Genomic DNA, 26,825 nt, shown 5'->3' on the forward strand with positions numbered 1-26,825 from the left:
TCACACCAGTTGAGGTTACTGTGAAGGTCCCACCTTCTCAACTATGCCTCTGGTGATGGGCAAGGTGGCCCTCAGGTTAAACTCACCGCCAGTTGTCTCTCTCTTTCTTAATAATGAGAGAATAGCCCTATGGTCCACTGAGATTATGGTGATTTTACAATCCAGAGATGAGAGACGATTGAAATCCAACATTGCATCAGCTCTCCCATTTGAGTGACAATTGATGGAAGTCCAAATTAAAATTTCCAACTTGGTCTGCTTAAGCTATAGTACAGTGTAATAATAATCACTTTAAATGAGATGAAATAATATCAATCCAAGTAATTCAAAGGATACGGTGGTTCATTAGGAAGCATAACATGACCAGCACAAAAGACAGAAATTCTAATGAATTTTTGTTCAAGCATGCAAAGATATAGACATATTTCCCTGAGTAATAGGTAGGAGCCCAACATTTTAAGCAGCACAGGTGAAGGTGGTCTGAGTAAGTCCTAGCTTTGGGCTCAAAGCTAGCCATGTGGATAAATCGCACAGCCTGTACTTACTCTTATCTTCCGATAAAGGATTAACAAAACTGTATTATACAAACTCGATCAGAGCATAATACACAAACATATATTAAAAATCCTTTTGTACAAGACAGCATTATTAGATTAAAGCATTTGTGTCCTGTGCAGCAGCAAATAATGGCAAATAAGCTTCCATATGATTTTCTTATCTTGTGATGAAGAGGATGAAATGTACAAAGCTAATAGCAGTTGTGTGTGTGAGCATCAGAGGAAAAGTATTATTGCAGCACTTAGCTGGTAAATTTGATGTAAGCTAACACTTCTGATAGGTTTTAGATGAGTGTTTCATTATTGAACATTTAGCTCTGAGCATTCCCATCTCTGTAACACTGATATATTATAACCTTTGTTTACGTTCAGCTTTGTTTATGGGCCCCTCACCAACAAGAACTCTATCAAACAGCCAATCCCTCTTACACTACCTTATATATCATGACACAAAGTATCAAACACATTGATTATGAGTCCTTACTGCAAAAAAAATGTATAAAATTTCTTCTCTCTGAACCATTTTTGGACATACCAAGACGTCTTTTATTACACCTATTATTAATGACTGATGATGAAAGAGCAACATTATAGTTGTGAATAATAAAAAAAAATTGAGGAGGAAAGCACAGCAACAGAGAAGCGAGGTTACTCTGGCCTTTAAGTATCTCAAGTAGATTCATGTCTCAGTTCAAATAGTGAATCGAAGAATTAATTCAAACATGTAAAGCTTTTATATGGTTGTGCTCACAGAACAACATTTCAGTTGCATTGTTCTGAAATTATTTTTGCAAGAATTCTTTGATATAACTCATTTCCTGTGGCTTTTTATAAGTTAGTTCCTTAATATATATTTTGAATGATACCCAGTTAAAATTTTGAACCCCAAACCATCTCCTAAGACTAACACTTTCAAGAACTTAGTTGGTTTTGTAAAGTGTTTATAATCTTTACAAGTGCATGCCACAGGACTTCTGTTACATTAGTGAGCACTTTGCAGGCCACTTTGATATGGATAACTTGAATTGCAGGTGCGATCAGAAGTTCTGAATGGTTTTTGACTCTCTGGTACGAATTGCATGGATAGAGCAAAAAACACAGGAAGGGTGGGAAATCAGTCAAATGCCATGATCAATGTTAGAACTACTAACACAGACTGTGGTACATTTGAGGTTTTGCAGATGGAGTTTATAGATCTAGGCACTGGGTTGGAAAAACCTCTTCCAGATTGTGTCAGTGCCACACACTGGATCCATTAAGTGGACTAAGGTAAATGTGCAGACGGAGGTAGAAAATGTTCATATTCCTAAACACAGCAAAGATTTCTAGAACAAGAGAAGACATCACTCATGTCCTTGTTGAAGTGGTTAGTAGACCAGTGGCTGGATGGAGATGGGGTTGGAATTTAAAGTTTGGAGAAAGCTATTGAAATAGGAACAGAAATATAAATTAAAATATACAAAGAGAAAATACAAAGAATATGAAAAAATAAAATAAATACACTGAGATAGTGAGGGGCATAAAGACTGGTGCAGAAAGATCGTTACACGTAAATCTAAGTACGAAAATGAAGGTAAAAAGATTAAAGTTACAAAAAAAAAGCCGTAAATCTGTGAGTTCAAAAGATAATTGGATTCAAAATTAGAGTTAGAAGCGAAACAATTAGAGTATAACGATAACTTAGTCAAAGTGGGGAACTTTGTTTTACCAATATATGCGGGATTACTCATTAGATGAGGATGTGGAAAAATATGGCTTGATGATGTCCTGGAAAGTGAGCTGAGCCAAATAATCGATGTGGACAATTGATGCGAGAACAATTACTATATAATGAGCCTAACATATTTGTTTCAGATAAATGAAGGAGATAATCTGCTTCTGAAAGTATGGAAAGATCAAGATGTTTAAATCAATGGGCTATGATTGCTTGCTTACTAAACTGTTGCTAGAAGTCAGAAAGACAACAGTAAAAGCACCAGCCACAATTTTTCAATTTTCCTCAAATAGATAATTGGTGCCAAGGGTCAGGAGGGTGCTGTTGGAAAACTTTGTTTGAAGGAAGGAGACAAGGATAATATGGGTAAAAATGGATTAGTTGTTTTCCAATCGGAGATAATTGTTTTGAGATAATTGGGAATACAGTAGGTGCACAGCGTTCTTTTTTGGAGGCTTTCAATAATGATTGTGACAGCTTTTTTTGAAAATTTCAGGCACGCAAAATAAGAACAACATATAACAATACAGATATAAAGTGCCTGATAGCCAGAAAACAAGGAATTTGTTCTTGCATAGGCAAGAGAAAATATATGTACATACAACATTGGCTGTTGACATTAAAGCATCAGAAAACATAATGAGAAGGCAGTAAACATATCTTCAGGAAGATATATACATTTTGGAGGATTAGAAAGACAGATGGTGGATGAGTAGAGATCAAGGCAGAGAAATGGGTTTGACTACTCTGGACAATGCCAACACAGAGACAATGGGCCAACTGGTGTCCTTCTGGGGTTCTGATGGTCAACTAGAAGGTAGTGGTCCTGTGATATCACTGAGTGAATATTGTGAAATATGTATACCTTCTAGTTTTATATGATCTTTTAGTCACAGAGATCCCCTGGCAGCTTACTCTGAATGTGTAAAATTGACTGGAAAGTTAATTATATTGATCATCAGAAATGGGACACTGCAGTATTGTTATACAACAAAAGTGAGCTTGAAGCTTGTTGAATACACCAGGGACTTGAACACTGCTCGATTTCAAGTGTTTCTGGGCTGTGGCCTCACTTCACCCTTTGAGAAAAGGACAATAAAGAAAATAATTTAAAGAAAGACATTGAAAGTGCTGCTCTTCACCCCTCTCCTGTGTTATAAGTAGAATCACATTGGATAATGCCTGAATGCAAAACCTTCAGTCTAAAATCCAATTATTCAATTGGTTACGCTTTGAACATTTGTGGTTTTCAATTAATTATTTCTTCTTCACAAGACAGTACTAAAAGCAAGTCAATAATTTCCCCAAGAAAACAAATATGTAAAACTCAAAACCAGATTTTTCTTCCTTTTTCAAAGGAACAATTAACTTTGTTGAATGCTAATTTGTGAGCATTGATTATCACCCCAAAGCTGGAAGAAGTCAGTTATCATTTTTAATTGATTTCATTTGATCTATTTTACACAAAGTATTAATGACCCTATTTGACAAAATGCATAACAGGCTTCTAGAGATATTTGTGATAAGTTGCATTTTGACAACTAACATAATCTGTCCCTTTGTTTTCTGTGAATGAATTATCGGAAAAATTGACATCACCTCCCAGACAGCATAGTACTCTCTTTTTATTCTCTTATTCAACCAAACAGTCCACGAGGTTTCACAACAACTCTATAGAAAAAAAGAGATAATCTGCCCTTTTTGGTTTTTCCACTTTTTACTTTTCCCTTCCTTTCTCTTTTTTTTGAGAACCTGTTAGTCTCTTTTTGACTTCTTCAAATTGTCACTGGCAGGTTGTAGCTCCTATGCTGCCTGAGAAATATGTGAATTTGAGATTTTATTTCTTTTAAATCCAGTAAACTGGATTATAAGGAAGGCCAAAAAAAACTCATTTGGGCCGCATTATGTACATGATGAAAAGCGAGATGCATGACTGGACAGTGGGAAGGCAAGGAATTTCAAATCCACTTTACATCTGTGCAACCCTCTCCTTCTTTCTTTCTATCTCTCTGTCTCAATAATACTTTCCATTTCCATAATGCATTTATTACATTAGTCTTGCCTTATATCAGAAGCTTTTTTCTGTTTCCCTGGTTTGCATGCTGCTTTAAAACAAAATATCCTGGAGGAGCTTAGCACCCATGTCTTCAAGAAGCACCTTCAATGCTTATTTCAAGGCATCCGGCCATCTGCCAAATGAAGGTGGATTTAATCTTGTAAAATTAAATTTCGCTCTGCTGACATACTCGTAGGCATCTGCGGCTGAGCGCTGCGGACAAACTGAACATGACAGGAGCATTGTTTTTTGTCACATCTACTGTGTTGATCTTTTCAAAGTCTCATAAAAATTTATTGATGTCCCTGTTTGCAGCCTAGGATATTAGTGTCTGCAGCACAGATATGATTTGATCTGTCTTCCCTTATTGGCGACCAGCGCTTAGTAATGTTTTTTAATACTTGCTGTCTTATAATCAGTCATTCCCAAAGTTGCAAGGCGGATGCAGTTAAGATCTGGCCTTTATAGTAAGCTGGTTCCCCCCTGAGGCTGACGGCATTGGTGCTCTAAGTATGTAATTTTTGTACAATACATTCTCAAGTAGATAGATGTACTTTATAGCATTTACATCATTCAACAGTTAAGTGTGTGATGAGGGAAGGGGAAGAAAACAGTTACAAATTTGATGTGACAAAAGGAAATCATTATTTCTCGGTGCTGTTTTCGTTTGTAAAAGAATAATGTACATCTGCCACTGCATAATTACTTTAATAAAAAATTTATTTCCAACTCATTTTCTAAAGCTGTATAATTGTTTCAAATTGAACTTGTCTAAAAGGGGAAATTTCATAAGGGACTAGATTGAAACTTCAATAATTTAAATGTATAATTGAAGAGTTTTACTTCAGGGTAATTAATAAGAAAATTCTTCCTGGCTAGAATACAGATTAATATGTTCTAAAGGTTAGTAATCTGTTTTATAGAAAACTAATAAAAAAGAATGTTCCCAGAACGGCACCAAATATGTTTTGTCACAATCTATCACACACATCTGTCCATTTGTCATTATTACTCTGATAGTAGTTTGTTTGCATTTCTTTGGTGTAATGTTGATTACGTGGTTCTATATAGTATGACCTTTTTTAGTGGGGTGCAAATATGAAACCTGCTCCAAAGGCTGGTAAAAAGGACAGAGTTCTTATTTGAGAAGATATGATTCAGTAAGTCCTGATACTGCTTTCCTCCCTGTATCGCGTCCTGCAAAATCACATCGATACTTTTCCACAGAGATAAAAAAACTAGTGGAATATCTATAAAGTTGTAAAGTTGATTTTCACCTGCTTGTATTACAACTGTAGCCTTACATTATTTTGTGGTCACCTTGTAAGAGTCACAGTGATTGAGTACCACCATGCACATATGCATAACAAACCATAGGATTGCATCAATAATTCCAAAAACTATAAATTCTTAATCTCATTTATTCCACAAAGGGGTACTGAAGAGAGACCACGCACTCTTACCAAAGAGAAAGAGAGATAGATTGAAATAGAAATGACCTGCTGAGTGTTCCCTTGCAAATACTATGGCGGCGTATCACAGAGATCTCCTTCATTTTCTATCTGGGGGTATATGTGTGGCATGGGAATATTGAGATGGAAAAGTGGAATAGCATAAATTTTCTGCAGGAAAATTAGCACCATGTCTAAATCAACATTATACTGCACCATGGGACACAAAATCATAGGTTTCCATGTGATATCAACCACAATCCACATCCTTTTTTACATCCACACACCCAGCTATGCTGTGGTATAGCAGTTCTAAATGACAGACAGTCCTTGCCATACAGTGGAAAATGGAAGTCATTCTCTTGCACCCTGGGAGGTCTGGGACCTAGTCACATGATTACCTGCTCAAATGCCTGGATTTGTAGTGGTTTGAAACCAAGAAAAAGAGAGGAAAATAATCATCTCATCATCATATCTTTTTTTTAAAAATTGAAGAATTGTATTTTACAAGTGCGTTGATATTGAGAGAAAGGAAAATATATGGAAGTTGCAGGTTATATCTTTGTAATGCATAGATATAGTAGTCAAAAATGGACAGTAGTTTAGAGCAGAACAAATTCTGTGATTATTATTACTGTAATGGTATATGTGACTACCTGATGAATGAGTATCATTATACTCTTAAATGAGTGGAAATTGAAAATCCCAAACAACTTTTGTTTCACAGCCTATTAGCTGAATTCTTTTAACTGTTTACACCTATTAATTGAATTCATTATTTTTTGCCAGATTACATATTTTGAACAGGCTTTTAGCCCAAATGACAATCTCTTTGAGCAAAGCAGTGATCACTTCTGTTATTTGTCCAATGTCTCTATTGGCAGTAGATTAACTATAATGATAAAGGATGATTGCAGAGTGTGGCCACAGGTCTATCTAACAGGCTGCACCATGGATTGAGAGGAAACTGTTTTACACTTTTAATTCCTGACAGGACAATCCTTCAAACTTGGCCATGCTATTTGGTGCAATCACTGAGCATAGGTCAAGGTCTCCAACAGAGACAAGGAAGGAAATTCAGTTGACCTCATGCACCTCCCAGCAGATGGCTTTGGTGATGATGCTGGAGGCATGATAGTCATCAGCTCAGCCTTGCATTCCAGAAGGTGAGGCAGAAGTGAAATATTTTAACATTGGGAATACTTGTGTCAAACTAAATGTTTTAGAAAGGAGCAACTTGATTCATAACTTTCTGGAAATTAGGGTACATTTAAAAAATATATTTAACAACCATTTCTGATATCTTCATGATCTCTTTGAGAAGATGCTGTTTCCCCACCATACATCTGCTAGGAAAATAGGGCTTGAATGGCAGATAAGCAATAATGACAGGCGATGTGCATTTAAGGATAAAGTGGGAATAATGTGCAGTGTATATGGGGGCTTGGGGATGGATGGGGAAAACGGTGAGTGAAAGATTGTAAAGAAATGTAATGGTGGTTTCAGATTGACAATACTGACTTTTTCATTCATTCTTGTATGTGGCAATTGCTGGTAAGGCCAATACTTATTGCTCACCTCTGAGTATCCTTGAGTTGGTGCCAGTTCAATCATTGCAAGAATAGCAGCTTGGTCCATTTGGTGGCTGTTCATTTCATAGGCAAGTATGTATATAGTCACTATGTAGCTGTGTATCAGGAATCACATAGAAGTGAGACTAGGTAAGGATGGCAGTTTTATTTCCCAGATAGGAAATTAGTGAACTAGATGGATTTTTATATCAACACAGAGGTTTGATGATCACTATTACTAATGCCAGTTTTTTTAATATTCTGGATTTATTTAATTAACTGAATTTAAAACCTGCCTCTGCAGCAGTATTTGAATTCATGTTGGTAGGTTATCAGTGCAGGTATATGGATTTTTGATGCAGTAACATATTCATTCTGCAGTAAAAAAAATCTTCATCCAACTTATTCATTTAGTTTTTGACTGATTATTCAAACAATTTAGAAAGGTTAACCGGCCCTATCAGTGATCACGTAAGGATCAAAACCAAGAGACTGTAAGAAGCAGAGTTGTTAGCTGATTGAAGAGCAGCACATCCAAACATTCAGGAATTACATGAACTTTTTGTTTGATTGTGAAAAGAATTGCAATCTGCCACTGATCGGTAACTGCCTGCCACGAGGTTTTCAGAGTAACTGTTCTCCTCATGTGGAGAATCAACTGACTTCTTCCCTGCATCTCCTCCGGCTTAGGAATTCTCTTTGTGGGAATCACAGGCACAAACCATTTATGTTAAGCAGATTATATATTTTTCCTTGAATCGCTTTTAGTTAGATCCCAGAGGTGGCAATAGAAAGGATACTATCTCTTTTAATGCGCTATCAAATGACTCAAAGTAATATTGCCCAGACCTCTAAATCAATGTGATAACTGACCTTTATAATGCAACTCTCAACTTTGTCTCCTAAATCTATTTAAAACAACTTGGAGTTTTGGTATGTGGGTAAAAATGTTGTGCAGCTTGATCCGTGGGTAATCTTGAAATCCAATTTTTTTTATTTTTCTTGTGCTAAGCAGAAATAATGTCACTTTGACATGTGTGCACTTGGACAGCTGATGTGCTTTCGATGAGATGCAATTTATTGTGTGATATGTTATACAGAAACTGCCAAAATGCACATTTGATTATTTCACAGTACATGTAAATAATTATAATATGCTTTGCAACAGTTTGTGCAGGAAAATTTTGGAGAAAAAAGGTTATAAATAATAAAAAACATTAGCATGTTGTAGTTGTGCTCAAGCAGAAAATTATCTGGAACTGTGGGCAAGACATGAACTGCAATAAAGTAAAATAATTATTTCCTGTTTCTTCAACAGTAAGCATTCCATGTTGAAGGACAGCACAATCCAAGGGACTGTGAAGGTAAGTGAGCCTGAGTTAATGTTAAAAATAACAGGAGTCATGAAGGAGATGAGGAAAATAGATTGGAAATAAACAAGAAGGTGAAGAAAAGATAGGCAAGATAAAAAGAAAGAGAGAGAAAAAAAACATGCAAGAGAGAAATAAGCATGGTACAAAGGAAATAAGATCAAGGAACTAAAAAAATGATGTAGCATTTCAAATGAGTAACTGAAAGAAGACAGAGCTATAAGGTACAAAACCTGAACAAAATTGAGAGAATTCAAAAGAGATACTAGGGGACAGATCCTTTTAACTGGCATGAGAACAGTCTAGTCCCTGGAGCACCTCATTTTAAGTTAAGTTAGAATTAAGTCCTTGTTAAACAAGCACTCTTCAAGGACTTTCTGCTGCCTTAGAGTGGGATTAAGGAGCAGAAAATATTGTGGGCTCCCGTCAATCCCCTGTAAGAATAAACTGTTAAAAGGCAGCACCATCAGATGACTAACTTTCGGCAGCTATTGTAGCCTTTATTGCAGAGATCTTTCTCCTGAATTTGTTGATGCTGTGAGAATATTAATGTCAAGGACTTTTAAAGGGAAAATTTACAAGACCATTTTCTTTTCTTCAAGCATTCCCTCCTTTCCTCTTGCATCAAGGCTTTCTTCCTTATAACTCAGTGACTGTGTTAAGCCGATGTAATTGGAATAGAATTAGATATTAATAAAGGGTATCAATAAACTATTTTAAACATATTTTACTTAGTTTATTAAAATAGCAATGAAATAAAAAGCTTCTGCAGGTCTTGAACCATTGGGTGCACAAAATTTAATCAGACAGTGTGGCCATTTGGCCTTTTGTATTGATGCTAGCGTTCTGCAAGAGCAATTAAGCTGGTTCCGGTCTTCATCCTTTCTCTGCAGCCTTTTTTTTTCTCTTCAGATAAATATCCAATTCCCTTTTGAAAGCCATGGGTGAATCTTCCTCTATCACACTACCAGACAGCATGGTCCAGTTCCTGACAACTTACTAAATGAAAAGATTTTTCGATTAGTTCTTCTCCCATTCAAATTTCCACCTATGTGAAATGTTTATATCTAACTATGCTGTCCCACTAGGAGTTGAACATCTTTATCAAGTCTCCCCAAAATCTTGTTCTGAAAGTAGAACAGCTCCAGCTTCCCAATCTATCCTCATACCTGAAGTTGAAAAGTGTGGTGCTGGAAAAACACAGCAGGTCAGGCAGCATCCGAGGAGCAGGAGAGTCGATGTTTCGGGCATAAGCCCTTCATCAGGAATGTCCTCAGATGCTGCCTGACCTGCTGTGTTTTTCCAGTGCCACACTTTTCAACTCTGATCTCCAGCATCTGCAGTCCTCACTTTCTCTCCTAACTGAAGTCCCTCATCTTTGAAATTATGCTCATAAATATTTTTGGCACTCTCCTAAAAGCATTAGCATTCTTTCCAAAATGTGGTGCCTACATAATACAAAATGCTGCTGTTGAAGATAACCTGTATTCTACAAGCATTTCTTGTGACATTGTTTCTTTTGTCCCTATTTACACACCCATGGTCCTGAGTGTGTTCTTAACCATTAATAAACTTCCAATGATTTATCCCACGTATACTCGCACCCTTTCAATCCTGCACCTATTTTAGAATGCTTTCCTTTATTTTGTATTGCTTCTCCTCACTCAGTATCCAAATTGTAGAATTATGACATGGTTACAGCATACAGGTGACCAGTCGGCTTATCATGTCCATACCAGCTCTCTGCAATAGCAGCTCAGCAACTCCTACTTCCAGCTTTTTCCATCGTCCTACAATATTTTCTTCCAGATAATTGTTCAATTTCTATTTGAAAGCCACAATTGAATCTGTCTCCTCCACACTTGCGGGCAATACTTTCAAGATCTAATCACTCACTGTGTAAAATTGTTCAAGCTAATAGTGCCTTTAAATCTTTGGTCAATCACCTTAATTTTATGTCCTCTGGTCCTTGACCTTATGCTGGATCTCCACTAACCTAAACACCCTTTAGCATTTTATTGATTTCAAAGTTCTGATACATCTTTGGCAGGTGCTTCTTTCCTCTCAAAGGATGGACATCATATATCAGAATTCCCATCAGTAGTGCCACATTTGCACCCAAGGCAATGTACATTTACGTGAAGCAACACATAGTTGCTTGGCAAGAACTTACCCTGCAGAAGTTGTCCACTGAAAATAACGAAGATCAATTGAACAAGCAAATTTAAAAGCCGGGAACTTTAACAGGTTCCTAAAGATTTGCACAAAAGCAGAAAATGTGATTAATACTCAGTGGATCTGTGGTGAGAAAACTATTCACTCCAATATTCACTCCGTGTCTTGTGTTGCGACTTGTAGCAGCTGTATGGTGTACCTTTTAAGAGATATGGTTATGATGTCATCAGTGTATTACGGCCTGTCATCTAATAATATATTGCTTAGAAAAGAGGGAAATGTTGGTGTCGTAGTACTGTCACTGGACTAGTAATTCAGATGTTCAGATGAGCATTCAAATCATACCAAAATAGTTGGTGATATTTAAAAGGGCTGTTATGATGGTGTTCTACTTCAGGCCCAGAAAGTCTGGGTCCAAGTTAACAGCTGCCCTGGAGGTGTGTTATAACATCTCTTAATAGGTTGATTAACAAAAAAAGCCATAAAAATTGTATTTTCCATCTTGCTGAGTTCTGTACTCTTGCAGCATGACATGATGAAGGAAGCCTGTTGCAATACATTTGAATTGTTCTGCGCAAGCTCTGACACACAAGTGCCTGTGATTGTTGTGTACATATATGGTTACTAGAGACTGCAACAAAGGCTCATTGAATTCTTCAGTACTACATGATCAATTTCTTGTCCATATGCTAAAGGAGCCAGCATATATATCACAGGGTGAAAGTGGCAGATCCTTCGTATATCAGCTACCACCTCGGCACTGTGGCACAGTGGTTAGCACTGCTGCCTCACAGCGCCAGAGACCCGGGTTCAATTCCCGCCTTGGGCAACTGTCTGTGTCTGTGTGGGTTTCCTCCGGGTGCTCCGGTTTCCTCCCACAGTCTAAAGATGTGCAGGTTAGGTGAATTGCCCGTAGTGTTAGGTGAAGGGTTAAATGTAGGGGAATGGGTCTGGGTGGGTTGCTCATCAGAGGGTCGGTGTGGGCTTGTTGGGCTGAAGGGCCTGTTTCCACACTGTAAGTAATCTAATCTTTAAAAAAAACTGTTGTAAGCACCAATACTGCTTGTGAAAGAAGCTTCACTGAGGGTTAAGCAACCTTGTATCTTAAAGCATTTGGATGACCAACCACAATAAGTTTACATGAGTCTAATCTCCCACTTGAATGGTCAGGAGGCATACTTACCTTCTTTCTTCTTAAACTTCAAGACCTATCAATCCAGAAGCCCACCATTTCCTTTAAAAAAAAGTGAAATTTAAACACTTCCAAGAAGTTAAGATTCAGTTGTCAAAAGGCTTCTTATGGAGCTAAAATTAAAACCTGCAGTAATAAAACTGACATTGAAAGGATACGGTCAGGTTAAATATACACCTTTGCTGTTCAAAACAAAAAAAAACCTTTTAAACATGAATAGGTGATTTTCTAACCAAGAGCAGCTTACCTGTGTGCACTAGTAAGTTGATTCTCCCATTTTGTCTTCAATTTGGTGCTCGAGCTGGAATGATGTCATTGCACCCTAACTGTTTCTAGTGGCTGAAACCTGCAATTGCAGGCCTTTTACAGAGACAGACTCAGACTCAGCAAAAAGTCTTAAAGAGGTCACAATCATGAAAAATAAAGTAAAGTAGAAATAAAATAAGGAACAATAAAAGGGTGGAATCAAGTGAAAGAAAGGGAAAAAATCCCTCACTATACTTCAACAAAACAACATGTCACAGAGGCCTGCAACAAGAAATTGAAGGCAAATACTTGATTATGGATTGGGCAGCAGGTGATATTTTCACTGAGATACAGCTATTTAAGCAACATATGCAGATTTACTTCATAGGTCTAGCCATAATTGATTCTGTTTAGTGATCTCTTCAAATATTATTTGCCATCAGTCAGGAGTAGCTTTGCCAAATAAATGTATCCAGTTTTTCTGAGGGCAATTTTTTAAAAAATCGAATGAAGATCTGAAGAATACTTGATGAACGGCTAAATGTACAAACCAACTTCCAAATTCATAGACTCCGATACATGTTTTACAGATAGAAACTTAGTCATCAGATACTACAGAAAAGAATATGAATAGGATTTATCTGAAAAAGAACTTACAGAAATGTTAATAAATATCACTAATCACCACTACTTTGATCAATGCTTTCCATAAAGATCTTCTGGACAAGAAAAAGGGTCATACAGTTGATACCTTTTTGGAAGGTTGTAGTCATCTGAAACCATAGTGGTGGATCAACATCGATTACACGCTGTGGAGTAATGAAATGCTATTCCTATCATCAGCAAGTCCTTTCATAGAACTAGGTTGGCACACAGAAGTTGCATAGCAGTTTCTTGTATTAGAATGCATGTGGAACCAAAGGACATTGGGCAAGTATAAGTAGAAAATCTGGTTTCAAATCCAAGTTACTTACTGGGACAAGTCCCAGGTCATCAACAAGTTAGAAGAACATTGCAATGCTGGCAGCATAGAAACCCATCCAAACATACAAATATACATCAACAAATTGAACAGCCAACAAATTGAAAAGCAACCTTTCGAAGATGACCAAGACTTTCATATTGACAACCTCACAGACTGTCAGCAGTATAAAATGAGAACATAAGCCTTAATGTTGTTTTAATGATAGCAGTGAATTGCCAGCCCTGTTGTACCTCTGGAAGTATGTCGTCATTTTGGTAATCCAGTTTCAATTGACCCTCTGAGTTGCAGAATACGGTAGTCAAATGCAGGAAAGACCTCTTGGCAAATAGGAGAGAGGTTAGGATGTATTGGTGGCACCTTGCATAACATTGAGTACAGGAAATTCTTCCCCTCCCTCTGCCACCAAAAGCTGCATTGTTCATGTTGTCTACCTTACCTGGTGCATTACCCTGTAGATGCCCCTGTAACTTTGAGGCTGCATGCATCTGCACTGGTATCTAGATGGGCGAGAGAGCATGTGTGGTTAAGTTCTGATCTGGTTAGATGCAGTGGGCACTATCCAACATTATCTAACACAACTAGAGAAAGAGAGAAGAAAGACAAATTACAATAATGGCCCGATGAACAGCTAGCACACACAGCTTTCAATAGGAATGACGCAGTGAAGACCTTCAGAGTATGTTTGCTAGCTTTTAGTGAAAGAGGAAGGGAAGGTACTTGAAAAGGACAAATATTTTCTAACTAATTTGTACATCTTTCAGAGAACCAGCACAGACATGATGCAAGGAACTTTCTGCTTTTGTACTGTAGCATTTGATTTTTTCTAAAAGACGAGCAATTGAAGTTAATATTGAATGTTGAACCTTATACTTTCTCATTGATACTCTTATGGCTTTGCTTCTTTCCCATAGGGAGTGAGCTCTTGTAGGAGGTTTATCTATGATCTCTCCTTGTAGTTAGGATAAGGAATAAAAAAAACAGAAAGAGTATAAGAATTGAGAAGTTATTGTTGCCAGGGTGAGATGTAATGGTTAAATGATAGCATACAGAATATAGTTGATGCCATTTTATACATTATAAATTAAAGCTCATTGCGTGCACAGCAGAGTTCTACATGTTATGTTGAAATTAGGAATACTGTACAGTGAACCTGAAAGGATTGACATTTGTCAGATTAAATTTCAATGCTTGGATTAAGTATGTATTTACCTGGAATATTTTGTGTTTAAGTAGTTTCAGTTTGGTAGTTTTAATTTTGGATATATGTCCACAAAGTCCATTGCAACAGATTTGTTTTTGCCTTGGACAAGACCAGTAGTGTATGATTTGTGACATACCTCAGCAGTTTCAAAACATCTGAATTTGTTCTGTTCAGATTTCAGCTTAACTGGCTACCTTGACTTAGCTAGGGATGGGCTGAGATTCGATTTGGTGTGGAATTCTTTAGTGGGATATTTTTCTTGTTTCCCATACAAATACTGCCGTGTGCTTCGGATTTGATTAAAAGATTGAAATGTGCCCCTTGTTAGTGAATGGTTTTCCACAGTAATCAGATTCTTAAATCATCAGGAACAATGGATAGAGGAGAGTGTGGGCAGTGACAAGAAAGTTTGGAAGATAAAGATCAGGATCTTGATACTGAGAGAGCATTTCCAAATCTTCCTCTTTAATATTTAAATAGCAGCTTCAGAATTTCTCGAATGAATGGTGACTACCTTATTTCTATGTATTTGCAGCACATTATTAACCCAACCTTCCTCACTTCTATAAAATTTACACTTTTTTCTTTTTTCAAGAAACTGGAATGTGCAAATTAGAGACTTGTAAATCAGAGAGTTTACCTGGTGGCTGCAGCGCATTGCTTGATTGTCCAAGCTTGCATCGAACTCTCTCTTCACCACAACATCTCTGCCTGCTCCATTCTCCTGCTCTTTCCTTTGTCCTACCAATGCAGCATAGGCAAAGCCACCAGCCTCAGCAGTGTCATGCCTGCTTTTGGTCCAACTCTGACACTACTTTAGCCCTTCAGGACTTCACTTTGGAGCTCAGGGACGCCCAGGACATGCATGTTTCTGCCAGGTGGCTTTGAGTACAGGGATGAACACTCATCTCCTGCATCGAATCGGAAGCATCTTTTAGCTCTCTGCTTGATTTCTTATTGGTCACTTACAGTATTGCTTACTTGGATGCTTACTTGGCACCGTGCGACAACAATGTTGCATTTCCAACAGAAGATAGAAGAAATGCACTGCATTGTCTTAAGCCAAACGGTCCTGTCTGAAAGTCATAATGGAGTCATGTGGGATTACGGTAAGTCAGGAGATGTCGCCAGTCAGTCAAATGCTTCATCCAAATCCAGTCCAAGAGGTTGGCAAAGGTCTGTCAGGTATTTGGTCCTAACAGAGTCTGAATGTCCATGTTCTTGCAGTCTGGCAATTAGGCCATGACGAGTCCTGAAGATAAAATGCAACCAGCCTGAGGATTAGAGATGTATTAGTTGGGATGCTGCAGAGGCATCGTTCTGGTATGTGGACCAATTTTTGCAGCATTGAGACAAAAGAAGGGATTTGGTATGATGAAAGTAAATGCAAGAGAATTTACTGGCGATGCAGGACATGAACTATGGTGAGGTAACTTCATAGAGTACATGGGAAGTGCAGAGGACTGGAAAGATTATTAGCCTGGAATATGAGGTGGGTTAGAGCTGTTTAGTGGATGTGATGCATGCAATAGTGAGAGTTGTAGTCCAATGAATTTTGGTGACATGCATCTGTACTGGAACAGAGTGAATGGGAGTCCTGTGACTGTGAGGTGGCCAAGGCAAAATGGTGGTCCTCTCCCTTGCACAGAACAGAAACTTATTGACTTTTCTCCTGTGATACTTATGAGTTCGGGCACTGATGCATGGCGCTATCTTAGTCCAGGTGCTTGTGTCTTATGGCATGACCTCCTCCAACAGTCAGCAAGATAAAGGAATTCCCTCCTTTTCACCACCCCATCCACCAGGACCTAGTGGCCCCCGTTCACAAAGTGGGAAAGTAACCTGCTTTTTAGGCATTTCTTGAGTGACAAGGGTAGAGCATCACAGTCAGAGGTGCAGTTCCTGGCTCTGTGTTTGAAATGAGTGAAGTGTAGCTGAGCTTTAAGTATGGTGCCTGTGGCATGTATGCAGAGGTCCTGGTAGTGGTGAGCATCTCTTTCTCTCCTGCTGTGCAACTAAATGAGAAGGGAGCCAAAGAGCTTGGTTATATAATTAGTAAGGTGAAGAATAGAAGATTATGTGAGAAAAATTGCTGCAGGCCGTGATAGACTGGACCCCGTGAATCTCACTCAACAAAATCTGAAAATGGGAAAATTCAGTCCTACATCGAGAATTGAGATTCTTCACAGTAAGTGGCAAAAGAATTTTGGAGTCTATTAGTAGCTTTTTCTAAAAAAAAGTTATGTCTATGCTTCAGTTTGGATAATCACCTCCTTTTATGTACTGACTAGATATGGTGTGGTTTTGTATTATCTAATTTTTCCTCTGTTTTCCTTATGTCCTCTCCAAGGTAATCAATTCTGTGTGATTCTGACAAAAATATACCTTCCCTTCATGTCTCTCTTTTTAAATCTGTGGTCTTTTGACATAATTGACTACAGCATTTTTCTCCAATGGCCATCCACCATCAGCTCGCTGGGTGGGCTCACACTAACTTGATTTCAGTCTCATCTGTTCAGTAGAAGCCAGAAAATCACTAGCAGTTGCTCCTCTTCCTGTGTCTGCAGGAACCTCTTGGGTTTACTCTTGACATCTCCCTATTGCTCGTTTACATGGTGCCTGTCAACCAAATGAACCAAAACCACAGCTTCAAGATGACACCCAGCTCTACCTGTTTGATTCATCCACTACCTTTCAAGTGTTGGCGTTCTTGTCCAGAATCCAGTATTAGATGTGCAAAATTTCCCACAACCAAGTATTTGGAAGACTGAAGCCACTGTTTTCAGTTCCAGTCTCAAACACTATTCTCTATCCAAAACTCTAACACCTTATCTGACAATGTTCTGAGGCTGGACCAGACTTATTACCAACAAACAAGATTGAGATTCAGGCTTCCAAAGGAGTTTGATCTCATATTGGTAAGGCTGGATAGATGGCTGAAATTGATATTAGTACTGGGTTTTCTGTCAGGAATTTAGGGTGCTTTTAGTAGAGATCTGTAAGGAAAAATGTTGAGAAGACCAGAATTCCGGTTTTATAATCTGCGTCTTTTCATACCATTGGCTACCTTTCCCATCAATTGGAGTGCAACTCATGTTGAGTACAATATTTCCGATCAATGTTTTAACAAAGTATCTCTATTCCGAGATTCTGAATTACTCATTTCCTTCCATGTCCTTGTTGCTGAATTAGTGACAGGAAGAGTTGGATTTAAAGAAAGAAGGAATTAAAGCCCTGCAGTCATACTACAAATAGCAAGTAAAAGTTACATTTAATAAAATTAATTTACTAGCATCATTGCCATCTGTTTTGAGAAAATCCTCACTTGTCATGCAGAACAAAATTAAAGCCAAATGATATAATATTCCAGGTCTTCTCAGTCAACTTCTTCCACACTTGACTCAAACCAGGTCCTTGTGGCGACAATACATTAACTCTTCGTGCACCTATCCCCTCCCAACAAAACAAAAGCCTGCTCTCACTTACTCATCATTTCACACTGCAGCAATTTCTTATTCCACAAATTAGAACAATCAGACATTTCACAGTGATGCAGTGCTGAGTACAGTGTTGTGGCGATGTAATCGAATCCTTAACCTGGCATCTATTCACCAATCATGTGAATCAATGACAAATTGAAATACAGTTTCTAGTGCCAGACAATTTGGCACATAAGTTTTAAATAGTAATCGGTTTGAAAGCAGAAGTATTCATCCAAACAAAGAAAATAAAAATAAAATAAATGGGGAAATTACCTTTCATGCAGCTGATTTTTTAAAAAACAAATTCATTCTAAAGATGGTCAAGCCTATACAGGAAAAGAGTGGGAGAGAAAGACTCCCAGATTTCTTCTTTCAGCCGTCTGTAAATGAGGGGATAGCACTTAATAGTCTCAAATAGCTGCCTTAAAGGGAATTCAGTTAACAAAATGTCAGAGGGAAATGCACTTCCATTCACTTTATGACACATGATCCTGCACACGTAGGGAAACAATATTTACAATGTGCAAGCAATTTCAATTCATTTTGGAGATGTACGACGAAGATTAATTTGCAGCATAGAAAATAGCAAGGGAAAAATGTCTAATGCTTCCCTCTAAAAAGGAGCTGTCTTGAAGTCAGAGGTGTTGGAGCCACCAGGCTTGCAAAGATTAATTGCCTTGCTGCCATTAAACCTAAAATTAGCTGGTGGGGGAACATCATGTAAAAGGTTGAAAAGCCATGAATTATTATTTTTAAGCTCTTACCTTTTGAAGATACTTTTCCCTCTTGCAAATGTCACTTGTGCTGAGCTAGCCGGTTGTGTAAAAGTTATGTTTTTTAATCATGCTGGGCAAATTATTTTTTTGATTAATTTTTCTTCGCTTTTATCGTTTTTCAATCTCTCAGCACAACTGCTGACCTGCACACCATCCTTTCTTCAAACACAGAACGAAATAAAGGAGGGAGAGGACAGGTGAATGAGTCGCAGGGGCCCTTTGATTTTATGCTTGCTGTAGAGACCAGTGTAGCAGAAACATATCAAAGCATTGTGTATTCTGGTAACATACTGAAAAACACTGCAAAAGGAATTGCCCTTTGCTTTAGCACAGTGCTGTATCATTACGAATATTTCCATCAAAATGCTTTTAACATCCTCTTTCCATTCACATGCTGTAATGATGATAATAGAGGGTTCTCTTGATAACTTCTGATTTTTGAATAAAATTGCATTTTTAAAATTTATTTTTCAAGCATCGGCCCAAATTACTGATTGATGTTACAGTCCAGCCAGCCTCCAGTGCAGCTTATCTGAGTGACATTTTCATCACATTTGGACATTGGTGGCAAGAAGCATTGTGAGCCTGTTTAACTGTGGAGAATATGATTACTAAGCACAACTGACCATTCTCAAAATCTCACAAGTGCAGTTTTCAGCAAGGATGAAATAGACATCAACCAGGAAGGGGACCTTGGCTAGTTGTGGCATTTATGACCATTGACCAACTTTCACATATGGTGTGAATTTTCCATGCAAAGTCTAAAATTGGAAATCAGTTTTCCAGCTGATAGGGTGGGAGGGGCTTTTTCAATTTTCTGCTCATCAGACACCCTCAACTTGTAATCTCATGGTTGAGCAAAGTGACGAGTTTCTTCAAAGTTAGTGACAGATTTTGCATTTTGGATATTTCTATGATAATTTACTTTGAGCCTCTTCAGCAGGAGTAGCAGCCAAAAGGTCCTGATGTAAACAACCAGATGCATATCCAGCTCATTCAAGCACAATATGTTAGAAAAACCACAGACAGTTCACTCACATGCATGCACGGGGCGAACTTGCACCAGTTAGGCACCTTAAGAGGAAAAATGATTCTAATTTTCACACAAAAGTAATTGAAAATTCCCCTTTATTTGCCATAATGTTCTACTATGCAATAATTCTAAAAGCAGTGGGTACTGTAAATCTGTAGGTAAAAACAATGACTGCAGATGCTGGAAACCAGATTCTGGATTAGTGGTGCTGGAAGAGCACAGCAGTTCAGGCAGCATCCAAGTAGCTTCGAAATCGATGTTTCGGGCAAAAGCCCTTCATCAGGAATAAAGGCAGTGAGCCTGAAGCATGGAGAGATAAGCTAGAGGAGGGTGGGGGTGGGGAGAAAGTAGCATAGAGTACAATGGGTGAGTGGAAGAGGGGATGAAGGTGATAGGTCAGTGAGGAGAAGGTGGAGTGGATAGGTGGAAAAGGAGATAGGAAGGTAGGACAAGTCCGGACAAGTCATGGGGACAGTGCTGAGCTGGAAGTTTAGAACTAGGGTGAGGTGGGGGAAGGGGAACTGAGGAAACTGTTGAAGTCCACATTGATGCCCTGGGGTTGAAGTGTTCCGAGGCGGAAGATGAGGCGTTCTTCCTCCAGGCGTCTGGTGGTGAGGGAGTGGCGGTGAAGGAGGCTCAGGACCTCCATGTCCTCGGCAGAGTGGGAGGGGGAGTTGAAATGTTGGGACATGGGGCGGTGTGGTTGATTGGTGTGGGTGTCCCGGAGATGTTCCCTAAAGCGCTCTGCTAGGAGGCGCCCAGTCTCCCCAATGTAGAGGAGACCGCATCGGGAGGAGGTGTGGGCGCAGGTTTTACAGTTCCTGCGGTGGCAGGGGAAAGTGCCAGAATTGGAGGGTGGGTTGTAGGGGGGCGTGGACCTGACTAGGTAGTCATGGAGGGAACGGTCTTTGCGGAAGGCGGAAAGGGGTGGGGAGGGAAATATATCCCTGGTGGTGGGGTCTGTTTGGAGGTGGCGGAAATGTTGACGGATGATTTGGTTTATGCGAAGGTTGGTAGGGTGGAAGGTGAGCACCAGGGGCGTTGTGTCCTTGTTACAGTTGGAGGGGTGGGGTCTGAGGGCGGAGGTGCAGGATGTAGACGAGATGCGTTGGAGGACATCTTTAACCACGTGGGAAGGGAAATTGCAGTCTCTAAAGAAGGAGGCCATCTGGTGTGTTCTGTGGTGGAACTGGTCCTCCTGGGAGCAGATCCGGCGGAGGCGGAGGAATTGGGAATACGGGATGGCATTTTTGCAAGAAGTAGGGTGGGAAGAGATGTAATCCAGGTAGCTGTGGGAGTCAGTGGGTTTGTAAAAAATGTCAGTGTCAAGTTGGTTGTCATTAATGGAGATGGAGAGGTCCAGGAAAGGGAGGGAGGTGTCAGAGATGGTCCAGGTAAATTTAAGGTCAGGGTGGAATGTGTTGGTGAAGTTGATGAATTGCTCGACCTCCTTGCGGGAGCACGAGGTGGCGCCAATGCAGTCATCAATGTAGCGGAGGAAGAGGTGGGGAGTGGTGCCGGTGTAATTACGGAAGATCAACTGCTCTATGTAGCCAACAAAGAGACAGGCATAGCTGGGGCCCATACGTGTGCCCATGGCTACCCCTTTGGTCTGGAGGAGGTGGGAGGATTCAAAGGAGAAATTGTTAAAGGTGAGGACCAGTTCGGCCAAACGAATGAGAGTGTCAGTGGAAGGGTACTGTTGGGGACGTCTGGAGAGGAAAAAATGGAGGGCTTGGAGGCCCTGGTCATGGCGGATGGAGGTGTAGAGGGAATGGATATCCATGGTGAAGATGAGGCGTTGGGGGCCAGGGAAACGGAAGTCTTAGAAGAGGTGGAGGGCGTGGGTGGTGTCTCGAATGTATGTGGGGAGTTCCTGGAATAGGGGGGATAGTACAGTGTCGAGGTAGGTAGAGATGAGTTCAGTGGGGCAGGAGCATGCTGAGACAATGGGTCGGCCAGGGTGGTCAGGCTTGTGGATCTTGGGAAGGAGGTAGAACCGGGCAGTGCGGGGTTCCCGGACTATGAGGTTGGAAACTGTGGGTGGGAGATCTCCTGAGGTGATGAGGTTCTGTATGGTCTGGGAGATGATGGTTTGGTGATGGGGGGTGGGGTCATGGTCGAGGGGGAAGTAGGAAGAGGTGTCCTCGAGTTGACGTTTGGCTTCAGCCATGTAGAGGTCAGTGCGCCAGACTACCACTGCGCCCCCTTTATCCGCTGGCTTGATGGTGAGGTTGGGGTTGGAGCAGAGGGATTGGAGGGCTGCGCGTTGTGAGGGTGAGAGGTTGGAGTGGGGGAGGGAGGTCGACAGGCTGAGGTGGTTAATGTCCCGGCGGCAGTTGGAAATGAAGAGGTCGAGGGCAGGTAATAGGCCAGCGCGGGGTGTCCAGGTGGAAGCAGTGTGTTGGAGGTGGGCGAAGGGGTCCTCGCAAGGTGGGCGGGAGTCCTGATTGTGAAAGTAAGCTCGGAGGCGGAGGCGATGGAAGAATTGTTCGACGTCACGGCATGTATTAAATTCATTGATGCGTGGATGGAGGGGGTTGAAGGTGAGTCCTTTGCTGAGGACTGATCGTTCGTCCTCAGTGAGGGGGAGGTCCGGGGGGATGGTGAAAACTCGGCAGGGCTGGGAGCTGGGATCTGGTGTGGGTGTAGAGCTGGGAGTGGGGGCGGAACCTGTAACTGGAGTGGGTGTGATGGTGGGCATAAACCAAATCATCCGCCGACATTTCCGCCACCTCCAAACAGACTCCACCACCAGGGATATATTTCCCTCCCCACCCCTTTCCGCCTTCCGCAAAGACCGTTCCCTCCGTGACTACCTGGTCAGGTCCACGCCCCCCTACAACCTACCCTCCAATCCTGGCACTTCCCCTGCCACCGCAGGAACTGTAAATCTGTAGCTGATTCTGTGACAGACCTGTTTTTTTTACTGTAGCTAAATATCATGGATCTAAACTCAGGACTATTTTTGAATTGTCAGCTGTTTTGGTGCAGTGTCAGGTGTTCCTAATTTTGAGCTGAAGCACATATATCGTGTAATCTTGACTATAGTTTTGATAGAGGGCTTTCACCAGCTTCATGGATGCTGGGATTGTTGCACTTCCAATTTTTCTGCTTCCAGAAGATAAAAGATATATGTCATGATTTACAGACACAGTACTTGATATGGAAGGCATGGAAATTAGAAGATTGAAAGCTGCTAACTACAGAAGAGTTGGCCACCCTAAAATTATTATTACATTGAATTTAAAAAGAGAATGCCTTCAACTCTATTTCTATGTATCTACACAGTTCCGTTTTTCAATCCGACATTTTGTTGCTCCCCTCAACCAATTCCTGGCATTACTGGTGCTAAATCCCTCAATATCAACATTCTTGGAGGGAAGGAGGTGGGGGTGGGGCAGAATTATCATTGGTCAGAAACTGAACTGTACCAACCAATATAATACTCTGGCTTCAAGAGCAAGTCAAAGGCTTGGAATTCGATGGTAAATAACTTCCCTTTTGTCTTTACATTGCCTGCTCATCAGCTATAAGGCACAAGTCAGAAGCATGATAGCATAATCTTTACTTGGCTTTGTGTATCCAACAACCAAGAACTGTGACACCATCCAGGCCAAATTCGCCGAGTTGATTGGCATCCCATTCTCCTATTCACCACCTTCAACAGTCACTCCCTCTACCACTGACACGCAGTGGCAGCAGGGTGTAGCGTCAACCAAATGTACTGCAGCAACTCATCATAATTCAGCAGCATCTTCCAAACCTGCGACCCCTACCATCTCGAAGGACCAGGGCAGCAGATGCATGAGAACATCACCATCTACAAACTCCCCTCCAAGCCATACATCATCCTGACTTGGAACTATAATTGCCATTCCTTCACTGTTACTGGACCAAACTCCTGAAACTCTTTTCCTAATAGCATTGGGCTGAAGTTACATTCTAAGAATTTCAGGGGTTCAAGAAGGCAGCTCATCACCATCTTCTCAAGGGCAATTAAGATTAGATTCCCTACAGTGTGGAAACAAGTCCTTCGGCCCAACAAGTCCACACCGACTGTCCAAAGAGTAACCCACCCAGACCCATTTCCCTCTGACTAATGCACCTAACACTATGGGTAATTTAGCATGGCCAATTCACCTGACCTGCACATCTTTGGACTGTGGAAAGAAACCGGAGCACCAGAGGAAACCCACGCAGACACGGGGAGAAGGTGCAAACTCCACACAGTCAGTCGCCTGAGGCTAGAATCGAACCTGGGTCCCTGGTGCTGTGAGGCAGCAGTGCTAACCACTGAGCCACCATGCTGCCAGTTATTACCCACTTTAAAGATAGGTAATAAATGCTGGCCTACTTCATGACACTCTTGTCCCAAGAAAGAATGAAAAAATCAAGCAGTCAGAGGCAAAATTGAAGGCCTACTAATTCATGTCACAGGGAGAAAGTGAGAACTGCTGATGCTGTTGACCAGTGTCGAGAATGTGGTGCTGGAAAAGCACAGCAGGTCAGACAGCATCCAAGGAGAAACAGAACCAAAGGAATGAAGGGCTTATGCCTGAAACATCGATTCTCCTGCGCCTCGGATGCCACTGTGCTTTTCCAGTACCACACTATTCGACTCTAATTCATGTCAAAGTATGGTTAAGGATATCAGAACGTGTCCTCTTAATTTTTATTAGTAACAGTATGAACCACTTTAAATTTCAGCTCATGATATCAAGAATGTATAATGCTGGTGAGCTAGTGAAAAGCTGAGATAACATTTTGATAGCATTCTGATTTTTCCTTCAAATCATTTTAATTTAGACAGTTACAATTAAATGTGCATTTAAAACATCTCCGTGTTGTATTTCTGGTGGCTATATCTATTTGATATGCAATTGCATTCTATGAAAATATAACTGAGGTGCCATCATTCCTGATGGCAGAACAGACAGGTTACCACTTTTTCTCTTGCTTGTCCTAATTCTTGCTTGACTCAAATTAAAGTATAAAGTGCCGGCAACATGCATGGGACACACATGTGATCACAAGACAAGGAAAACTTTTCCCTGCGGACACTGCCATCAGCTGACAATGCAGCAAGTACTGGGAGCTATAAAAAAGCCACTGGGACAAACAAGGAGGCTTGTCACCACAGCCACAACTTCTCTGCCCGAGTCCCAGTGTTTTGAAGATTCTAACCCATAGGTAAGTAGAGTGGGGAACGGATTTCACAAGGTAGTGTTGACAGGGAGAGTGGGACAGGGATGCCAGAAGCACAGACAAGGTGTGACTCTCATCAGGTCTGCTCCTTCTCAATATCCAGTCCTTCAATTAGAAACTCTTTGCCTTTGATTGAGAGATATCCTCCACCCCTGAGGTGACAAGCAGCCTGCACAGTTTGATCTATCATGCAGGCTGCATGGTGTCCTTAATGCGCTATGTATGGGCCTCATTTGGCAGTGGAGATGGTTGGTCAACCATAAAGCTTTGCACCTAATATCTTTCTGGTGGAGGCAGGAAGGAAGTGAGGTCCTAGTACAGCACCACCCCAGTTCATTAAATGTTCTTCCTGTCTTTCAGCTGGTGAGAGCAGCACAGTCCACCATCTTTTTCATTAATTTAAAGTGGTTGGGAGATGTCCCTTAAGATCCAACTTTTATTACCAGAGCATGTATTTGAGTAAAATAAAAGTATTTTCTCTCCCTCTCCCACTTAACACGATGGGCAGAATCAGGGTAGGCCCTAAATGATGTGGACTAAGGGGAGAAATCTGGGAAGCTACAGAGAAATCCATCAAGGCCTTCCTCCACACTAGCAGCAATCAGCTGCATTCTCCAACAGAGTTTTGGGTGTCGAGATGCAATTCTCACTAGGCAGCAGCAAATTGCCTACATTTTTTGTTTGTTTGTTGTCCTTTGCTTGTTGTAAGCGTTGTTAACTGCACACCTTGCCTCATTGAATTGAAGCCTCCTATCCTACCACTGACGTGAGGAAACCTGGATGTCGAGAATTCTGGAGTCAGAGCGGATAACGGGTGACTCCAGCTCGCTGTTGATCCTCTGAATGCCATCTTGGACATCTGGCCCCAGTGTCTCAGGACATGCTCCCAGGCAGTAGCTGCACATACCTTACATCCACAGAAGCTGACACCTGACAAATGACAGTCTCCACGCATCATCATGCCATATATCCAATGCACAGTCCAACGCTATTGCTCTTTATTGCTGCACTATGAAGCACTCTTGCAACTATCATTGAAATGTTGTTGAAGGAGACTTTGTGTGTAGGGACAAGCACCCTGCTCATAGATTGGACCAGGGAGCATCTTAGGGCTGAATGCTTGCTCTCTTAGGGTTCACTCAGTGCCTACGTGGATGCTCAGAGCATACTTGCTTTACTTTGTCTTTTTGCACTTTGCCTGAAGTAGCAGGGTCCTCATGGTGTTGCTGAAGTGTCAGTATCTGAGCTGGCAGACGATGCAGGAAGCACCTTTGATGGTTCTTCCACTGAAGCATCCATGTACTCTTCCTCAAAGGTTGTGAAGGGGATGTCCAGTGGGGCAACATTTTTGTTTTTGGCTAGACATGATGCTTTATCTGAACGACCCAAAACAGAGAAGGCACCGTGACCGAGGGTTAAAAGCTGTGGCAGGTAAAATGTACATTGACACAAGTAAATTGGGAGTTGCAGTACAATGAACAACTCTTACTTCATTTTTGGGACATGGATGTCTCTGCATCTCCACAGGACTTGTCCTGGTTCTTGCCAGCAAGATTCAAGATCCTTTCCTTGTAGAGGGTGAGGAACTGAATATTGGGCCCCTAGCACCCTTCCTGGCCCTTCCGGCCCTATTGTGGGATGTTTTCTCTGATAATGAGAGAAAAGGAGGGATTAAGTGAGATGTAGGTGTCTGGCACAACTGTTAGCATTGGTGCAAATGGTGGAGTGGTGATGAGGTGTCCCAGGCGAATGAGTAAGCAGTGCATAGAGCCCACAGGGTTACTTGTTGGAGGTGGTGAGAGCAATGA

General features: G+C 40.7%; 1 protein-coding gene across 6 annotated transcripts in view; it reads left to right on the plus strand.

Moving 5' to 3' along the window:
- The window catches only part of rnf220a (ring finger protein 220a), a 516,853-nt gene that overhangs the window by 341,475 nt on the left and 148,553 nt on the right, over positions 1–26,825 (plus strand). For all 6 annotated transcript variants that reach the window (XM_072574407.1, XM_072574406.1, XM_072574410.1 and 3 more), the window contains one exon: positions 8,668–8,713. In XM_072574407.1, coding sequence (XP_072430508.1) covers positions 8,668–8,713 — 46 coding nt within the window. The remainder of the gene's footprint in view (positions 1–8,667; positions 8,714–26,825) is intronic.

Source organism: Chiloscyllium punctatum, chromosome 7 (genome assembly GCF_047496795.1).
Source record: "Chiloscyllium punctatum isolate Juve2018m chromosome 7, sChiPun1.3, whole genome shotgun sequence".
Lineage (NCBI taxonomy): Eukaryota > Metazoa > Chordata > Chondrichthyes > Orectolobiformes > Hemiscylliidae > Chiloscyllium > Chiloscyllium punctatum.